General features: G+C 36.9%; 1 protein-coding gene across 6 annotated transcripts in view; it reads left to right on the forward strand.

Moving 5' to 3' along the window:
* The window catches only part of SMAD1 (SMAD family member 1), a 79600-nt gene that overhangs the window by 20405 nt on the left and 45055 nt on the right, over positions 1-14140 (forward strand). For 2 of the 6 annotated variants that reach the window (XM_047090874.1, XM_047090872.1), the window contains exon 2: positions 11580-12162. In XM_047090874.1, the coding sequence (XP_046946830.1) occupies positions 11763-12162 (400 nt within the window). In that variant the 5' untranslated portion in view covers positions 11580-11762. Of the gene's footprint in view, positions 1-803; positions 1649-2773; positions 2887-5619; positions 5805-10394; positions 10637-11579; positions 12163-14140 lie in introns of those variants that run through there. The other 4 variants (XM_047090869.1, XM_047090871.1, XM_047090870.1 and 1 more) reach the window with 4 other exon arrangements.

Genomic DNA, 14140 nt, shown 5'->3' on the forward strand with positions numbered 1-14140 from the left:
AAAGTACACAGAATAAATAGTTAACTTTAAAATTCCTGACAATGACAGATCAACAAGTTTTATTTCTCTCACCTGTGGAGGAAGTGGCCTCCACCCAGTTTTACTGAATTAGGGGGGAAGTGATTTTTTCAAGTGATAAAAAGAAATAAAATTCCATGCTCTTCCCAGAGGAGGAGTTCAACAATTGAGAGAATGGCGTGAGACCATATGTTGGTTTGTAAAAGGATATAACTTGTAAAGATGTTTCCTTTGATGCCTGTGATGAATATGGATGTGTTTCCCTTTTAGAGGGTCCTGATTAAATTATTCAATTAAGAGCTGAGCAGAAGGTTCTAAATATAGGGAAGAGGGTTCAGGCTGTCCTGCCTTGTGTGTGTCAGCTCACCCCTACAGATGTGTGTTTGTTGTCATAAACCACACCTGTGAGATCAGTGGGGAAGGAGAAATATGTTCCAAAAAAATGAAATACAGCAGGATTTTTTTTTTTAATAAAAGGGCAGTGTTTTTCCTCCTCTGGCCTATTCCATTTTCATCTGAATTTGACTTGTGAATTACTTTTTTTTTTTTAAACCTGATTAATGGACTTTAACACACCTATTCTGTTTTAGTTATCTGCTTAAAATGTAGATCTACCACTTATTAGAATATGAGAAAGTTACTTGACCTCTGATTCTTGGGTTTCTTAGTAAAACTGAGATACTGATACATACCTTGAAGAATTGCTGCAGGAATCAATAAGATAATGTTTGTAAACACAACCAATACAATGCTTGCAAAAGGTAATAATGCAGTTAGAATAATTTTGTTCATTTGTTGGTGGTGAATCATTCATAACTGACCACTTGTGGGAATTTACCACGATTGGCATTTTTTGCAATCCGTGAAACTGCTCTTCTCCGTTAACAGTGACTCAGAATATTTTTTTTTCTAAGAGACAACTGTGGTAGAGTTTTTCTTGTCAATGAAAGTTTAAAATGCCTCCAGTCTTCAGTCTCCTGTGTTCAAGGAGTGAGCACTTGCAGGCCAGATGACTCTGGTTTTTGAGTTGAGGTGAAAACAGATGAAATTTATCAGTGTGAGGTCATTAGGACCTGGATGTCTTGAAAAGTTACTATGAACCGAAGGACAGTTTTCCATTACAAGCACAAATTGGAGAACAGGGATTCAGTGGGATTAAAGAAAGCGGTACAACTTCTGGAGGAAGTGGCAAGGAGATGTACAAATAAGACAGATTTGTTTGTGGAAGTTGAGGCTGGTAAGAAAACTCCTAAGTGCCTTCAGTCTACTTAACAAGTAATCATCTAATGAAACAAAACAGAGCTGACACTTGCTATTCTCTAGGGAGTGTCTGTGACTAAGAATAATTGACCGCTTGTTTTATAAGCAGCCTAGGTTTGTCAGGATGGAAGGACTTGTGCATGCAGAGCAGAACCAGAAAGCGTTCTTGTCTTAAAGAATTTTCCAACACAGTGGAGATGTATCGGACAGTATATTTGGCACACCTAAATATGTAAACCAGAGTGCTGTCCTCTTTAGAGTCTCATGTAATTGTGACATCTATAAATTCCTTGCTTCACTTTCATCCAAGGGATGCTACTTTTGAAATTATCTGGCCGCAGTGTCACAGCTTGCAATGAACTTACGAGTGGTAAGTGGTAAGCTGCTCTTCAGTCTGTGTGTTACTCCTGTCCTTTTAGATTCCAGAGTTTCCCACTCGGTTAACACTGGTGACAGACCACATGGCAGCTCTTGCTTGCATGTCTCCTAAGTTGCACCTGAGAGACTGGGCTGTTAGCATCTGTGTTTTAAGGTAGTCGTAATTGCATTACTACTAAAAATAGGTTTTGAGAGCTCATCCTCCCTCCCACTGTCACACACCGGTTGCCCGGATTTGGAAAATTAATCTCTGAAAAAAGATTTTTAATGAAAAAATGGCAGCCGTAACTATTCAGAGTCATTAATTAACATGCTTAGAAAGTTGCGAAGTGTTTGGAAGTAACCAAAACAAGGCTTAATAATAAGAGGCTCACTAAGGTGAAATTTGACTTCTGGATGTTTGTAATGGCAGGACTTTGATGCTTTGATCTAAGACCAGCAGAATTTTTCTGTGGTCTCCAGTGGATCTTCATGTCACTTTCTTGTGTAGGAATTTGTTTAAATACGTTTTCTGAGGATTCAGTTGAAGTAGAGTTCCTGGCAGCAGAGTAGGTAGTTTAAAAAGTGTTTTCAAACCTGCAAAAGTTGGAGAGAGATTTTGTTCATCCTCACTTTCTTTTTGTTCTAGGATTATTTTGGTTAGTGTGAGTTTTATTTAGCTACATTTGACCCATTTGAAACTGAACATCAACGGCTAACTGCTATTTTAAAACAGGAAAAATAAATCCAGGGGCACCTCACCTGTTTTTTTCTACAGGTCTAATATCTCAAAACGAAGTTAGTTCCTAATGAAGTAGCTGGGGAAAAGAAATCTTTGTTTGGAACCAGATCACAGAGCTTTATAACTTTGAGGTATTTGTCTGAGACCAAAATAGATGGAGAAAACCCATCTCTGTTTTTATATTCATTGTAATGACATTATACTTGTATAGCAAATTTTAACTTGTTTTTTTCCTGGTCTGCCTTAACAGTGGATAAGGATGTATCATTTTCCTTAATGAGCAGTATAATAGTCTTTGTGCTTTTGTTAGGCACTGTTTAGAGTTGATGCTGCTTATGGTTGTATTTTACTTGTTCCAGAGCACTGTCTCTACCTGCGTTCATAACTTTTTCACAGGTACTGTTCATAGGATTGTTTTTCCACCTGGAAATGTGAGTGTATGTCCTTCTTCTCCTTCAATGCTAAGCCAGTATGCGGATTGTCTGCTGTTCTACTTTCTTGGGTAACAGGTAATTTAGTTTTACCAAAAGTTAGAAGTTCTCTATTCCTCAGGACTTTTGACTCTGTAGCCTAATTTTACTTAGGTCTGATGAATATGGTTGTGATCCCCTTCTATTCACCGCATTCCCCCCCCCCCCCGCCCTTGTGCCATTTTGTGAATTTTCTGTCTTACTCTTCCATCAACAAAGCTCATTGCAATTCTTGGCTTAATGATGAATTGCTCTTTATGGTTTAAAATATTTACTGGCATTGAATCTCTGGAGTATTTTTCTTTGCAGCCTTCATGTTTTTTAAGTATTTTTAACCGTAATCTGTTGTGTCTACTCTTCTGTGATTCTGTGGTTTCTTTGAGTGTCGGGAATTTTTAGGGTATCTGTTTTATCCTTCTTGAGAGTCATGATCTGTTTTGCCAATACTGCCTTTGGTAGGAGTATGCAGTTGACATGGGTACCCAAATGAAATCAGGTAGACTAAAAAAAATGGAGTAGTGAAAGTTACATTACAGATCCTCTGGCATGTTCACTTTTTAGCCCTTTATGATGTCTTAATTTAGTCAAGCACCTCAGAGGAGGCAAGAATTCTTACTAGGCCTTAAATCCTATTTAAAGTTGGATGCAAGGATAGATGACACATACCTTTCCATAGTACTTGTACAACACATCTCTGAGGTATTTTACATCTCCATGGCATTCTAATGAGGTATATAGTGAAACATCTTAGGTATAAAAACTAGTGCACTACAAAAATCATACAGTTGGCTTATGATTTCTCTGAAGCCCCATTGTGGCTCTTCTTTGGGAGCTCAAGTCTTAACTTTTTCTGCTTATTCACAAGATCATCTGCTTAAGAAGAAAGATTAGTGGTGTAAGGAAATAATGCACACAGTTTGTTACTTGGAAATACTGGTTTCCTAAAAAAATGGTTCAAGCATTTTTATAGAAAGGTAATTTTTGTAAAGTTGTCTTTTTTTCCTAAATAACTTATCCAACTGTTAAACAGTTTCAAAGTGAAGTTAATCAATACCCTGTGCTTTTAGTTCCTTAATTCCTTTGATCTTTATGCCATGCTGTTTTACCATTAGAGTTAAGACAAAGTAATGAACCAGAGAATGAGAAGTGAAAAAAAAAAGTTGCTTGCTTCATTGACAATAGACCATTTATCTTTCTTTAGTTCCTTTTTTTTTTTTTAAGGTACTAGGATAGGAGTCTTTGTTTTTTTTCCCCAGTCACTTTTTGCAGCCTATATTTTATATTTATTTTATTGTATAATTTAATTATTCCCTCAATATTTAATGGAGCCATTTATTTTGTCTACTTCATTGAATTCCATGCAAGTGCAAGAATTATAAACCACACTAGTCTGAAGCTACAGAGGGATTTAATTTGGTCATGATCTGTCTCCTCTCTCCTCCATCCTTTTATAAAGGTACTTGTTTTGTACCACTTGGCAGCTACTCTCCCTCTTCCCTTTTTTAATTGTATTTTCAGATACAAATTAGAATAATTATTTTAAGACTTTGTGTGGGAATCTGGGATCTGAAAGGCATTGAATAGTAGATAATGTATTTTGTTTATATTCACACAGTTGGATAATTACATGCTTCTTTACTAGATGAGGCCAAGATAAAGAAAATGTCCATTGTGCAATTGGCATTTTAGGTTTCCTTTAAATAGAAAGCAAGTGGGGCGCCTGGGTGGCGCAGTCGGTTAAGCGTCCGACTTCAGCCAGGTCACGATCTCGCCGTCCGTGAGTTCGAGCCCCGCGTCGGGCTCTGGGCTGATGGCTCAGAGCCTGGAGCCTGTTTCCCATTCTGTGTCTCCCTCTCTCTCTGGCCCTCCCCCGTTCATGCTCTGTCTCTCTCTCTGTCCCAAAAATAAATAAACGTTGGAAAAAAAAAAAAAATTTAAATAGAAAGCAAGTTACACAGCAGTTAAAGGTGTTTTAATTTTTTTTGCTTTTTTCCTTTTAACATTAAGGAATAGTACATGGGTTGCAAAATTAATTTTGCCGAGTCAAAAGGAGTATGAGAAGAGTATTTTTCTCATTTGACTTCTGGCAGTGCTAATAGAAATCCTTCTCATGGGCAACACTCCATAGGGAAAAAATCTGAATTTAGAACCCTGTTTTAAACAGGGTTTAAAAAAACGTATTTTTATTATTTCCAAAATCAGATCACAGTCTAAGTCCAACCTGGCTTTAAAAGCAGTTTGTATGTGGCTTGACCTCATAAAATTGATTTTTTTTTTGTAATTTGCAAATATTTGCATATGGAGGTTTTTTTTTTAATTCAGAAGTTAAAGTTTTTCATTAAATGTTTGAAAAGTTTAGAAAAGTAGGAGAGACATATTACTAACCTTCCAAATCCAGCCACTGTTAATATTTTGATATATTTACATAGTTGTTCATGCTACATAACCCATTTTATTTTGTGCTTAAGGTTTTTTCCAAGTTATTACATAGCTTTTATGAACATAATTTTTAAGGGCTACGTAATATTCTATTGAGTGGATTGTACCATAGCTTACTTACCTGTTTTCTAGTTATTAGCTTTTCTCTTTTTCCTCTAAAAAAGATAATGCTTTGATGAAAATCTTTGTGCAAAAGCATTTTACCTTTCTAGTTCAGAATATTTCCTTAGAGTAAGTTTCAAAAAGTGAAGTTGCTGGAACAAAAGATAGTATTTTTAAGGCTTTTAGAGGTTCTTTACTAAGTGAGTGAATGATTTTTTTTTTTTTTTTTGTCAGTGTGAAATGTTTGTATTTGGAGAAGAGGGAAGGAAATCTCTGTTTGCTGACTCATGTTTTTATTTTGCACTTTAAACTGATAAGGCCACTTAGCTTTTGACATAAACTAAAGCAGGAAGTACAAAAACGGGCAGAAAAAAAATGAGCTGTCTTGCCAAGGCCACAGTATCATGGACTCATTGGTAGGTGACTTGTTTGACTTGTATATTAAAAAAATACTTAACTCAAGTAGACAGATATTAGTCATCGGCTGGCATTTTGTTTCATCTACGCACATTTATATGTAAAGGTTTGTGATCTTGCCACTTTTAATTTTTGTGAAGTGGCATTGGGACAGTCCCTCCAGTTGGCTCCTGCAGTGTTTAGAGGTAGCGGTTTGTTTTTTGTTCTCTGTATGGAGAAGTCTTCCTGTATTAAGGCTATCACCTTGGCTGTCTCTGTGAAACACAGATTAGATCTGTAGGTCTAATCACAGCATTGCTGTGATAGAAAACCTTCCACTTGTCTACAGGATAAGATGTATCACAGGCCCTTCATAGTCTTGCCCCTGCCCTTCTTATCAGCCCTGTGTCATCGCCAGCCACCTTGAGCCCTGCATTTCTATTTTGTGTCTGTTAGAACTAGCAGTTTGTTTTATTTTTTTAATATAATTTACTGTCAAATTGGCTTCCATGCAACACCTAGTGCTCATCCCAACAAGTGCCCACCTCAGTGCCCATCACCCACTTTCCCCTCTCCCGCACCCCCCATCAACCCTCAGTTTGTTCTCTGTATTTAAGAGTCTCTTATGGTTTGCCTCCCTCCCTCTCTGTTTGTAACTTTTTTTTTTTCTCCCCTGAAACCAGCAGTTTAGACAAGTGGCTAAAATATTGAGGCTCTAGAGAGCACAGATTCAGACCCTGGCTCTGGCATACAGCTGTGTCTGTAAACTTTGGGCAACTTATTTCACTTTTCTGTATTTCACTTCCTTTACCTGTAAAAAGAGGGAAACGATAGTGTTTACTCAGAGGGTTTGTTGTAAAGGTTACACTAGTTAGTAGATCCAAAGTGTCGGAACAGTGTCTGTCAGGTAGCGATAGCTCAAAATGTTAGCTCTGTTGTTTCATAAAATTCTACTCATCCTTTAAGACCTCTCTGGGAAAACTTCCTGAAATCCTTGGAATTAATTTTCTTCTCTTATATATTATTGTTTACACGCATTTTAGAGCTTTCCTCGGACAGTGTTCTAGTTAGTTCCTGTTGGGCAAATGCACAGTACATCGGCCTCCACTTCTACTCCTGTGCTCATGTTCTACCTTGGTATACAGTCACAGTGTGATCCTTCTGGATGACTCCCTGGAGGTGGCCTAACACTTCTCAACCCAGTCCTTTAGCGTTAGCATGGACACCAACTTGCCGCAGAGAGCAGAGAGCGTTGTTGACTTCCTGGCTCTTTTCTCAGCTTGTGAGCCCCTTTAGGATGCAGACATTTTTGCCCCTGTCCCTGTATATCTATAGAATAGTGCCAAACACTTAGCAGGCACTCAGTATAGCTTTGTTGAATGAGTGTCAGTTTGAATAGTTAAAACAAAGGTCTTAAATGGTGGTTCTTAATCTCACCCCGCAACATACTTGCCTTGTATAACCCATCACTGACAGTGTTTGAAATAGCCCCTGGTGATTTTGATATAAACTCACCCCGCTCTATTTGAAAATCATTGGCTAAAATACAAAAAAGCAGTTATTGGAGTAGAAGAAAAGGCAATATAAAATCAATATAAAATACGAAGAAATACATTCCCTTCGTAATTTGTTATGAGAAGACTAGAAAGAAGTTGTCCTTGTTCTTTTGCAAAGCTAATCTAAAAGTAAATGATTATTTCAGTAGGTACACTCTGACCAAGTGTGACTTTTGATAGCAGCATGGCTTTGTTTTCTCTTTCCTTTTCTGTTAAATGAAATTAATACCAACTTCAATAGAACTGGCAAATTTGGGTAAAACTCTTTACTTTGAAAAAGGAAATAACTGATTCTCTACAGCCCATTGAGTAATATTTTTATTTAGTAATATTTACTCATAGTTTATTGAGTAAAGTTGGAGTTCCACGCTTGGCCTTCTGATTTGTTCAGGGAGCTAAATTATTTATTAAACATTTATTGAGAATCTGCTGGGTGCCAGGTACAGTGCTGGGCTCTGAGGATAGGAAGATACTAAGATTGAATTCCTCAGTCACTTTGCTGTAGTGAGGAACGCATGTAGACTACCACAAAGTAGCTCTAGATGTGCAGATTGCTGTGACAGCAGTTAGTAATCCTCCTTTTAACTTCCGAGGATCAGTAATGATTTCCCCTTTTATTCCTATTGTTACTAATTTGTGCCTTCACTTTTACTGACCAGTTTCGCTAGAGGTTTGTCCAATTTTATTAGTATTTCTTGAGAAGCAACTTTGATTTTGTAAGTTTTCTGTTATGCTTTTTTTTTTCCAATTTCTTATCATTTCTACTTTCTTTGAGTTTAATTTACTGTTCTTTTCCTTTTTCTTGTGGTAGATACATAGACCATTAGTTTTCATTTTTTTTTTCTAATATATGCATTTCAGACTATAAATTTTCCTTTAAGCATGGCTTGAGCCACATCCTGCAAGTTTTGATGTGTCATATTTTTATAATCATTAAGTTAAATATGTTTTTCAGTTTTCACTGTAGTTTCTTCTTTGACCCATGAGTTATTTAAGTGTAATTATTTTAGAGAACGATATTTTTGTTACTGATTTCTTATACTGTGCTCAAAGGCATATTGTTTGGTTTTGATATGTATAGAGATTTGCTTTATAGCTCTTTATATGGTCAATTTGGGTAAGTATTCTATGTATATTTGAAAGTATATTCTATAGTCATTGGGTACAGTGATCTATGTACATGAATTGGATCAAGATTTTTTTACAAATGTTGTTAATCTTCAATGTCTGTTGATTCTTGTTGACTTGTTATATCAGTTATCGTTTTAATCTTCCACTAAGATTATGGGTTTGTCTGTTTGTCATTTTAATTCTGTCAGCTTATGCTTAATGTATTTTGACAGTTTCTACATGAAAATTTGAGGTTATGCTATATTCATGGTAGATCAACTCTTTTTTATTTCTTTTTTAATGTTTATTCATTTTTGGGAGACAGACAGTGCAGGTGGGGGTGGGACAGAGAGAGAGGGAGACACAGAATCAGAAGCAGGCTCCAGGCTCTGAGCTGTCAGCACAGAGCCTGACGTGGGGCTTGAACTCACAAACCGTGATATCATGACCTGAGCTGAAGTCGGAGGCTTAACCACCTGAGCCACCCAGGCACCCCTAGATCAACTCTTTTAATGTTATGAAATATCCCTTTTTTAAATATCTGGTGATGCTTCTTATTTTTGAAGTCTGTTCTTTCTTATTGGATAGTTACAGCAGCTTTTTTGGTTAAAATATGCATAGTATATCTTTTTCCATCCTTTTTCTTTCAACCTTTCTCTTTCCTTCATATTTAATGTGTGCCTCTTGTAAGTACATAGTAGAGTTAGGTATGATCCCCATCCATCCCTACCCATCTTTTACTTGCATATTTAGTGTGTTGATATTTAAATAATTAATGATACTTTTGGAATTAGATCTAAACCTATTGTTTTCTGTTTGTCCCACGTATTTTCTCTGTTTTTTTCTCTTAAATTCTTTGCAGTAATGTTTTTTTTAAAAATCAGTATTTTTTAACTTCTCTGGATGAATCATATTTTTAAAAAGAATTCTATATTGTATAAGTTCTCTATTACCTTTTTATAGTTTTTTAAATTATCCTATCATTAGTTTTTTAAATTATTATTATGACAAGACTTATCAATAATAATTCAGTGCTTTATCACAGCCTGGGTAATACAGGGACCATAGAACACTAACTTCATTTACTCCTTTCTGTTTTGCTTTGTTTTTTCCATGCATTTTAATTCTATTTTTTAAATACCACAAGAGATTCCTATTATTGTTTTGTAAAGTTAGTACTCATTTACACTTACCTTTATTTATCCTTCTGGAGCTCTTCATTCTTTCCTCCATTCCTTGCTTCTTTCTGGGATCTTTTTCCTTCTGTTTCACAAATTCCTGTCAGAAGTCAGTTCTCTCAGATTTTGTATGCTGTAAAACACATTTATTTTACAATCACTATTGCATGATGTTTCCACTAAGTATAGAATTCTAAGTTACTAGTTGTTTGTTTACATTTGCACGCTGATGATTGCCTTCTTGTTTCCATTGTTTCTGTTGGAATGTCAGCTGTCAGCCTTATTGTACTTACTATAGAATAATAAGGTGTCTTTTTAAAGTTTTTTGTTACAGGTTTTCAGCAATTTTACTGTGATATGATCCATCAAAACTTGTGGGTTTCTTTATATTTATCCTTGTTGGGATTTGTAGGGCTTCATGGATCTGTGTCTAGATGTCTGTTGTCAGTTTTGGAAAATCCTTGGCCAGTATCTACAAATATTGCCTCTGCAACAGTTTTCTCTCCTCTATTCCCACCAATTAAGATGATTAAAAAAAAAAAAAAGATGAATTCAGGCCATGTTTCAGTATAAAAACTGGTCCATTTCATTTTTTGCCCTTACACTAGAGCATGCCCCTTTGGGGTCTCCCCCTATGAGGCCACTGAAATCTCTGCTTCATTCTTGAGCCCCCTTCAGCCCAGCTACCAGGCCTCTTGCTACTTACAGTGCAGGCATTGGTAAGGGCCCTGAGAAGAGGAGCAGAAGAGAATGTTCTGTTCTAAGCATCTTGGCCCTCTAGTCCTGCTCTTTGATGTATTTAAAATTAAAGTGGGGCGTTTTTGTTTGTTTATATTTTATTAGCTTTTAGAGTGATTCTTGGGAGGAGGTTGGTGTGATACATGCTCTACTATATCTTAGCTGGAATTTGTGCAAAGTTTCCCTCTTTAAGCTTTCTCACCTTTTCTGTTTTTGTCTGGTGAGGAGTAACTGGAAGGCTTGATTGAGACAGCTGGACTAAAGAATTTGGTACAGTATGTGTTCATGTGCTCCATTCCTTTCCTGTCAATAAAAACCAAATTTCCTACTTTACTTGCCCTGTGGCCCATAGGCACAGGCTTGTTTACTGAATAAATACCCTAAAATCTTATAATGTTTACATAGTAGAAATAGAACTACTTTTTCTTTTAGCATAAAGATACTTGAAGAATAAACCAAAAACAGATGTTAAGACCACTGTATGTTTTTCTGTCACTTTCAGTTTTTGTTGCTTGAGGTCTGTTTTGAAATACATTTTTAGAGCTTCTCAATGAATCTGAGTGTAAAGCATTACAATATTGTTGATAACTTGGACTTTTTTGCACAAAGGTGTCTACTGCTTCTATCTCAGAACAGTAACTTACTACTTTTTAAACTGTGTCTCTGTAAAATAGCAACGACCGTATTACCTCACTGTGAAGACTGTTTAAAAAAACTAAGTGTTAGTCTGCTTGGGCCACCGCAACAGAATACCTCAGACTGGGTGGCTTAAACAGTAGAAATTTATTCTCACAGTTCTGGAGGCTGGGAATACCAAGATCAAGGGTCCGGTCAGTTTGATTTCTGGTGAGAGCTCTGCCACAGGCTTGTAGACGGCTGTCTTCTCTCTGAGTCTTCACATAGCCTCTCCTCAGTGTGTGCAAGTGGGGGAGCCCTTCCTCTTGTAGAGCCACCAGTCTTACCAGATCATGGCCCCTCTCTTATGACCTCATTTAACCTTAGTTACTTCCTTAGAGGCTCCATCTCCAAATACAGTTGCAGTGGGGGTTATGGCTTCAACATGAATTTTAGGGAGGACATGATTCAGTCCATAACATATTGTAATACATAAAAGTACTTAAAATAGTACCTGGCCCATAGTAATTGTGCAGTGAATTGTGGTTTTGTAGTAGCGAGTATTTTAAACATTTTTTCCCCCTTTTTTCTTTTCTAGGTGCTGACTTTGGATTACTTTTTAAAGCACTAGGCATGGTAATTTCTACTTTTTGGGACCTCAAAACCAAGAAGCTACAGAGAATCCTATGTCAATAAAGTGAAGTCTCTTCCATTGTGCTTTTGCATTTGGAGACTCCTGTATTTTCCCTTACACAAGGAGTGTAGAACTAGTGTGGTCATTATGAACGTGACAAGTTTATTTTCCTTCACAAGTCCAGCTGTGAAGAGACTTCTTGGGTGGAAACAGGGTGATGAAGAAGAAAAATGGGCAGAGAAAGCTGTTGATGCTTTGGTGAAAAAACTGAAGAAAAAGAAAGGTGCCATGGAGGAACTGGAAAAGGCCTTGAGCTGCCCAGGGCAGCCAAGTAACTGTGTCACCATCCCCCGCTCTCTGGACGGCAGGCTGCAAGTTTCCCACCGGAAGGGACTGCCTCATGTCATTTACTGCCGAGTGTGGCGTTGGCCCGATCTTCAGAGCCACCATGAACTAAAACCACTGGAATGCTGTGAGTTTCCTTTTGGTTCCAAGCAGAAGGAAGTATGCATCAATCCCTACCACTATAAGCGAGTAGAAAGTCCTGGTAAGTGAGTCCTTTTACATTGATGTATTTAGCAGATTCGTGTTGTTTAAAATACGAAAATAATCCCTTTCCATGTTTTTAGTTGTGATTTTTATTACTTTTTTTACAAAAGTTTATGTATTTATTTTGAGAGGGAGAGAGCGCATGTGGGAGGGGCAGAGAGAGAGAATCCCAAGCAGGCTCCGCGCTGCCAGCGCAGAGCCCGATACAGGGCTTGAATGAACCGTGAGATCATGACCCGAGCTGAAGCCAAGAGTGGGATGCTTAACTGACTGAGCCCCCCAGGCACCCCTAGTTGTGATTTTTAAATATTAGGGGAAAATGTGCCAGCCCTTGAAGATTTTGTACTTTCTAATGACTTAGTCCTCTCTAGTTAATTTTGTGTCTTAGGAGCGAGGCAAAATTGTCATAGCAGTACTGACAACTCTAATTGTGAATGAATGAATGGTTTTCTTTCTAAATTTATTTTTTATGTTTCTCATTGGTCCTCTGAATTTCTCTAGATAAACTTAGCTGTGATTTTATTACAGAGGAATAAAATTCAGAAAGAGAAGAAACATGGGGTTGCCATCTGTGTACTTGAGGGAAATACATCTTTAGTGCAATTGCTAATGACTAGTACCACTTTATTTTTAAAGATAGCATCTTTTGGGGGACCTGGGTGGCTCAGTCGGTTGGGCATCTGACTTCAGCTCAGGTCATGATCTCGCAGTTCGTGGGTTTGAGCCCCTCATCGGGCTCTGTGCTGACGGCTCAGAGCCTGGAGCCTGCTTCGGATTCTGTGTCTCCCTCTCTCTCTGACCCTCCCCTGTTCATGCTCTGTCTCTCTCTGTCTCAAAAATAAATAAACGTTAAAAAAGAAATTTAAAAAAAAGATAGCATCTTTTATCATCTCTGGTGGAATTTTGCTCCCTGTGGAGGATATGAGGGAATTCTATCTGCTGTGGAATCATTAGATGCTATTACTTTAGAGGATATTCCTAGTTTTTACGTGTATGACCTTTTTTGAGGGTATAATATGCGTTAAAATTTGTATGGTTTTGCCCTCAAATTAGAATCTAGACAGTTTGCATCAATTGGAAAGTAATTAGACAGCCTTAAGCACTTAAATATCTCATTGTCAGATTGGAACCCATTTTGTTGATGGATTAGTTATTAATGATTTGTGGTTACCAAGGGTTCCTGAATGAAGCTGTGCATTAGAATCACATGGCTCCCCTCCCAGACATTCTGATTCTGGCACAGCCTTGTAATCCATGTTTTTAACAAATATTTCAGATGGTGTCGAGTAGCTATTGGACTGGTGTTGGAAACTACTATGCTAGATCATGTAGTAACATTCTCAAATAAAAGGCATTCTGTTTTTGTGGGTTCTTAAAAAAAAGTTTTTGGTTTTTCATGGAATATTTAAGACCTACAAAAAGAGTTTAAAGACTAGGGAATAGTATAATAATAAACACCTCTGTATCCACTTAGCCTGAGAAATAAAAGATTACAAATAAAACCCAAACTCTAGGTTTGGCCTCTCTGATTCAGTTTTCAGTAACTATTCTGAATTTTTTGCTTAAAATTTGACGTCATCATTCCCATGTGTATTTTTGTACTGTTATTATGTATGTCTGAATCCATGACAACACATAATATTATTTTATATGTTTAGAAGAGTTACCGATATTGGAACATCCTTCCACAACTTGTTATGTTCATTCAACATTATATTTTTGTGGTTTCTGTATTATATTCTTTTGGATTACCTTGTCAAGTTCTGTGAAAAATCCTCTGGAAATTTTTTTGGAATTTCATTGGTTTCATTTGCAAAGGATTGACTTAATTTTGCATTTTCTACATTTATTTAGGTCTTTTTCTTTAAGTTTCCTCCATATAATTCTTGTAGATCTTTCTTTAGATTTATGTCTAGATAACTAGTTGGTTTTTATTGTATCCATTTAAAAGTTACATTTGGTTAGACTTGATCTTT

This window comes from Lynx rufus, unplaced genomic scaffold (assembly GCF_022079265.1).
Source record: "Lynx rufus isolate CCGP_SWC_20201006 ecotype Redwood Valley unplaced genomic scaffold, mLynRuf1.p SCAF_3, whole genome shotgun sequence".
In the NCBI taxonomy this organism is placed as follows: Eukaryota; Metazoa; Chordata; class Mammalia; order Carnivora; family Felidae; genus Lynx; species Lynx rufus.